General features: G+C 31.6%; 2 protein-coding genes across 2 annotated transcripts; one reads left to right on the forward strand and one right to left on the reverse strand.

The window, feature by feature from the left end:
- The first annotated feature begins 14 nt into the window (after window positions 1-14).
- On the forward strand, window positions 15-3,974 carry LOC110993923 (non-structural maintenance of chromosomes element 3 homolog). The gene is made up of 5 exons (XM_022260345.2): window positions 15-885; window positions 1,117-1,291; window positions 1,702-1,814; window positions 3,244-3,339; window positions 3,802-3,974. Exons 1-5 carry the CDS (start codon window positions 661-663, stop codon window positions 3,871-3,873), a joined length of 681 nt encoding a protein of 226 aa, XP_022116037.1. The 5' UTR covers window positions 15-660; the 3' UTR covers window positions 3,874-3,974.
- LOC110993921 (SET and MYND domain-containing protein 4) lies at window positions 3,971-6,199 on the reverse strand. Its single transcript, XM_022260342.2, has 2 exons — window positions 4,523-6,199; window positions 3,971-4,382 (listed from the first exon to the last, which is right to left on the reverse strand). The coding sequence occupies exons 1-2, from the start codon at window positions 5,884-5,886 to the stop codon at window positions 4,046-4,048; spliced, it is 1,701 nt and encodes a 566-aa protein (XP_022116034.2). The 5' UTR covers window positions 5,887-6,199; the 3' UTR covers window positions 3,971-4,045.

Consider the following 6,199-nt stretch of genomic DNA (forward strand, 5'->3'; position numbering starts at 1 on the left):
TCTTACAATCGGTCTCGATCGCTTCTCTCTTTTTCGACACTTCCGTTGCATATTTGCGTGACGTTACATTTGTAAAAATTTTACCCTCATGCGCCTAAAGAAGTTTCACTTCAAAAAATTCTCAAACTCGAACACTGTGTTTATCGCTTATCGGCCTTTTGGCTAAGATCAAAGTGTAGTTTGTTGTTTTTTGTGAGAATCCGGTAAAACTATAAGAATTAAACCTAATATTTAATATAATTAATATTAAACCTAAAACCGATATCTACAGCAAACTTATCCAAATATAAACTGAAAACTCCAAGCGTAGCAAATGAAATATCAGAGAGCGAAATATAATACGCCAAGATATAAATAACAGATACATAATATTTTATATTACTTAATATATTTGATTATTTTGACGCATATTTGAAATAACCTCTCAAAGTTCAAACCGACAACCGTACAACGAACACAAGGAGTTCTAAGCGATATTTAGGGGTATTAGAATTTGATTCTGGCCTCTGGAGTCTGGGAAATACATTCTTTAGTAGTGTCATAGTCAAATAAATAAAATAATAAGTATATTTAGACCTATATATTTTATGTGCTCGTCCCACGATAAATAGTGAAAGAAAATAAATAGTTAAAAAACTTGCATAGTTAAAGCTTCGAAATATGGTTCGAGGTACGACAAGAAAAGAGGGAAGTACATCTAGAGTTGAAGAGTCCCCAAATACCACTAATGCAGTGCCTGAGTGTGTTCGTTATATATTATGTCGTGAAGGAAGCAAAGTTCCAATCAAAAGAAGTGAAATTAAAGATTATCTCAGTACGTCATCACAAATCTCCCAAAATGATATGAATAGTATCATATTGGAAGCTGAAAGAATTTTAAAAAAGGTATACACATAATTAAGAGAACTATACTTGTAAAGTGTAGAAACATTATTGTCAGATTTTCACTTTTTCAAACAGTTCTATTGCTGTAAAATATAACTTTATTACCCAAGTTTGAATGATAAAACATTACTTGCATTTTCAGCCCATAAGTAGGTTTGTGACTAAGAAGAATATTCTACATTCAAATTATTTAGGTGAACTTTAATTTTATCAAGGTATTTTTTGTTACAGATCTATGGTTTCAAATTAGTGCAAATAGCATCAAAATCTGGAGTTCAATACATTGTAATTTTGGCTGAACTATGTGAAGATTCCTTGTTATCTACTGTAACTGATGTTTCTCACAGACAGCTGCTGATTTCAGCACTAACACATATTTTTATGAGTGGAGGAACTGTAAAAGATGGTATAACCTACTTATAGATGACAAAATACTCACTACTGTCTGGTTTATGGTGATGAAGGATTCACAAAACTCAGATCTGATCTGACCCTCATAAAATAAAATTAAATACTCATAGCCTTAACTCTACAGCTCACTATGAGAAACTTAAACATGCATACTTATATCAAAATCTTACTTAACAATTTAAAATTTTTGAATTATTTGCATTGCTCTGGGTGCCATGAGCTAGTCATGTAGATCATTCAGAAGTATTTATGTAGTGTTCTTATTAGCCAAAAAATAATATGCAATTGAAAATGTTTATTTACAGTCTATTATTGTTAGCTTCCAGTTATTTGTATAACTTTCTACATAAACAATAATTTATATTGAAATAAATTAATAAGTTAATTTTCACTAAACCGTTTCAGACGATATGTGGAATTTTCTAACTGAAACTGGTCTCCTAAAAGAAACGGATAATGCAGGACGCAAAATTATTACTAATTTATTTACTAAACAATTGTATCTAAAGTATATCAAGGTAATTTAACAAACTTTTACTTAATTTTTTTTATAATCACCTTGTATTTATGAGGTGCAAGTATCACCATAACTATTGTGTTGTGCATGGTGACATATCTACATAGTTGGTCCCAAAGTTCTGTCCTAAATGGAAATAATGACAAAAACAAAAGTAATGATCAGTTCTTAATGAGTGATATATCAATTTATAGTTCATTAATTAAGGAATAGAAATAGCATAAAATTATTCAAAATGATCTCTCTTATTTTTATTACAGGCCTTGAAGCGCCGCGGCCAGTCGTCTCACCAACACGCATGTCGATTTCAGTGACTTTTTTTTTAAGATGACTGAAGTCATCTCTGGAGAGTCTGAACTCTCCAAATTTGTATAGGGTTTATCACAGACATTCTTCTTTATGACCTGCCAAATTTTATAGCCTAAAGGATTCAAGGTCCGGACTGGAGAAAGGCCAATCCTCATGTCTAATTAAGTCGATTTTTTGACGCTCAAACCATGCTTGTGTGGAAGCGCAGAGTCCTGCTGGAACACAAAAGTAATGTTCCGCAAATAGCATGCTGGGCAGGTCTTTAAAAAGCCGTCAATCCAAACCGTCTCTGGGTACACTTTACCCCCTTTTTGCAAACATGAACCTCACTTGGACCGTAATAGGACACTCCCAGACCATTATTGATGATAGATGATGCCCATGTGCACCCTCGGAACTTTATTTCCAGCTTCGTCAGAACTCCTAGCGTACACTCTATCAGTCTTTTTATTATACTTCAATATCGAAAAAATTTTCGTCAAAGGGAATGACGGTATCGTATTTTCGCGTACCGCTTTAACACCCGCGATTTCTTAAGCCTTATTGCTTTTAGAGAATTAAGCAACTCTTTGTATGTTCATAGACCAAGATCTTCATTTAAAACCTTTTTTACTGTTTTCCTCCATTAACTTCTGTTTTCGACAGTGTTTTTTGACTTGATAGCTTTGATTACTACTGGTGTTCTTGCGAGCGTGGCCGGCCAGATCTTTTCTTACCCTCAACACTGGAGACTATTGCACCTATCAATAGTACGGTATACAAACCTAATGGTTACATTCAAATTTTTGAGCAACTTGAAAATTGTACTCGGCGAGCCCCACAGCGGTGCAACGCAATAACATCTATTCGTTTTTATTTAATTCCACTCCATCGTAAAAAATTACGGACAGTAATTGTTTTTTGTTTTAAAACAATAGTCAAAAATTCAAAAATAGAATGCAATATTTTTTTTATGAAATCACGTTCGAAATTTAAAAATACTGTATCAGCGACAGAATTTTGTGACCAACTGCGTACACACATGTGCTAATTTCCATAAGGTATATCTGTATTTAATAACTATATTAAAATAAGATTTTAATTAATATTTTTGGTGTCACAATTTAATACTTTCCTTTCAGGTTGGTGAAAATGAATTAGCCAGATATGTTTTTGAATGGGGTCAAAGAGCAATTGAAGAAGTACCTAAAATATTTCTACTTAACAAAATGGCACAGGCAAGTTCTTTATAAAAATCATTTAACTCGCCTACTTACTCCTAAATTCAAGATATAGAGTTGTAAACTTCCTCCTGGATTTTGTGAACCAGATTTACAGCTACAATAATATGTAGTATGCTTTGCCCTTTATGCTTTACAGCTTAATTGCTTGTAAACTGAAGAATATCTATGGAGCAAATTTAATTTTTATAACACAATCAATTTATGCCATGTTTCCTTTTGAAATATTTTAATTGAAAAGTAATAGTTTTTTTGTAAAATAAAAGTAAACAAATACTATCCAACAATACAAGCATTTACCTTTAAATTGCTGATAGTATTAGCACTTAGTAATCATAACAAAAATAAATTATGTATATTATATTTGGTTTGAAGTACTGGGAAGTCTTTTGCATGGAAAAATATTGACTTTGATACAAGTGTAGAAAGAGCCTCCATTTTTGTCTTTGTTTTTTGCAGGCATTTCAAAGAGATCCAAAAGACTGGATTGAACAATACCAAGCCTGCACAGTAATGGATAGTTCTGCATGATATGATACTTTAGGCATGCAAATTACCATACCATACCATACCATTAACATACAACAAATTTATAACATAAGAAACGTTAAATAAAACCATTTTTATCTGAATCTTTTTTAATTACAATATATGGCTTATATGAAATGACATTTAGGATTTTTTTTTTAATTTTTAAGGACATTTATAGAATACAAAAATTTTGAGTTTCCAATGCCTCACACAGTATAAGACACTTTCGAAATTGGGTCAAAGCACAGAGATACTCTTTAGAATGTGGTACATCAGTTAAAACATTCATTATTTCTTTGCATTTTTCTGATACTTTATTTATATGCCATACATCAACATTTGAATGCAATACATTAAATCCAATTTTTTTTATAAATTCTGTTTGAGCGCTAGACAGGGTATCATTCTTAGAGTCTTTTTTTGTGCATTTTATACATGTGCAAACTTGTCCTTTGCCCACAAGTAGATCTATATTTACATCATGCTCCGACATCTTAAATGTTGGTTCACTGTAAAAATATATAGTAACAGTAAGAAATAAATATAGTAATATATAAATAAATATTATTTTAATAATAATTAGGTCCTTTTTTTTTTCACAAAAAGTAGGCTGCTATAGAGGTTGAAGAAATTGCATTGTTATACTTACATACACGAAGTGGTTATTTCTTCTCCAGGCATTATTTTCTTAACAGCAATTAATACTGCTTTATTGTTTATCCATGAGACAATAACATTTGGTTTGCATTCATGTTTCAGCTTTGAATAAAATATGTACCAAGCAAAATTTGCATGTTTTTGGGGTATTGTTCTGTCACTTACTAAATCAGTCACAGCCTGAGTGACATAACTTGGTGAACCAAAAACACATAAATACATCATTACCCGTGCTAGAGCTCTGAGAGCTTCATCTTTATTTGAAGTGGGCATAAACCTTGGAATTTTAAAGACATAATGCAATAAAGCTGCACATAAAAAGCTAGCATTGTACATAATACCATGAACAAATGTTCTATTTTCAGGAAATGTTAGCAATGAACATTCACTTGCGGAATTAAATACTTCCCTGATAGTACTTTTTACAATTCTACTGTTTCCCATTGATTTAGATTCTTTAATAAATTCATTCCATTTTAATTTAGTTTTCAGCTTTAAAACTGATTTAATCATCAAATTTGGTCCACCACCATTACAAAACTTTTCTATTACATTTACAATGTCACACTCATATTTATGGTATTGCTCATTACAATTTTGTTTACATTTTTCACTACAGAATAATGCGGAACAACAGGTGCTGCAAGGTATCAAATTAGGTGTTATAGAGAGACAATTATAACAGGTATTAAATTGGTTATCTGCTAATAACCCTGTCATATATGCTTCTTCCACAGCAATTATTGTACCACTGTTAATAAAATTAGCAGCAGTAATTTTTGGTTGTGAAAACTCTACTTCAATATTAATGTCCTTAGAAACAAAAGGAACATCTGTATGACAAACAGCATTAAAATTAAAAAAATTATTAGTAAAGACTTTAAGAGTATTTAATGAGAGTGAATCCATGACAGAAAACTTATTTGCATCTTCTCTTCTTTTAAGTAGCTTTTGCTTAATATAGTCTGGACAACCAGATGAGAAACAACGGTCTATATCCGTTATACAATTTTGAAACCGTTTTAATAAAAACATAATAAACGATCTATTACTGTAAGCTAACGCCATTGCCTTTGAATTATATGGTGCACATGCAAGTGCTTTGTTATAGCAGTGTAATGATGAGTTATATTGCTTAGTTGGAAGATATTTATTTCCTGCTTCTCGAAGTGTATTAGACAAAGCTTCAGATTTCATTAATTTTGGCATGTCTGGAAGATTATTGGTTTTTTTTAGAATATTGAGTGCTACTATAACAACATCAGCTAAGTCATCGCTTTCCATAGCATCATACACTTGTGTGTCAAATCCTGATTTTGCCAAGAACTCATTGAATAATCTGGGTTGCAGAAACATAATTACTCAAATAGAAAATCTTTATAGTTTTTAAAATAGTAACGTATTATTCGTATGAATTATTTAGATTACTAAAATTTCAATATATATTTTTTTTTTATTTATTTATTAGCCGGATACAAAACAATTTCAATATCTAAATTAGTGTTGCCACTTGCCCGATGGTCTTCGCGACATACCCCTAGATTTATTTAATTTCCCTTCAGAAATCCTGTAGGATTACCCGATTAGCCCTCACCAGTTGAGAAAGACCCTCCTTCACCCATCATCATGTTTAGGACATGTTGCCATGAAACTTGGGTCACCATGAAAA

The sequence above is a fragment of the Pieris rapae genome, chromosome 21, assembly GCF_905147795.1.
Source record: "Pieris rapae chromosome 21, ilPieRapa1.1, whole genome shotgun sequence".
Taxonomy (NCBI): domain Eukaryota; kingdom Metazoa; phylum Arthropoda; class Insecta; order Lepidoptera; family Pieridae; genus Pieris; species Pieris rapae.

What these genes read in the sequence shown, in the direction of transcription:
- LOC110993923 (XM_022260345.2), top strand. Translation starts at nt 661, where the DNA reads ATGGTTCGAGGTACGACAAGAAAAGAGGGAAGTACATCTAGAGTTGAA. An exon ending in TGGAGGAACTGTAAAAGATG is followed by an intron (nt 1,292 to 1,701) that starts GTATAACCTACT and finishes AAACCGTTTCAG; the next exon opens with ACGATATGTGGAATTTTCTA. An exon ending in TGTATCTAAAGTATATCAAG is followed by an intron (nt 1,815 to 3,243) that starts GTAATTTAACAA and finishes CTTTCCTTTCAG; the next exon opens with GTTGGTGAAAATGAATTAGC.
- LOC110993921 (XM_022260342.2), bottom strand. Translation starts at nt 5,886, where the DNA reads ATGTTTCTGCAACCCAGATTATTCAATGAGTTCTTGGCAAAATCAGGA. An exon ending in GAAATAACCACTTCGTGTAT is followed by an intron (nt 4,383 to 4,522) that starts GTAAGTATAACA and finishes ATATTTTTACAG; the next exon opens with TGAACCAACATTTAAGATGT.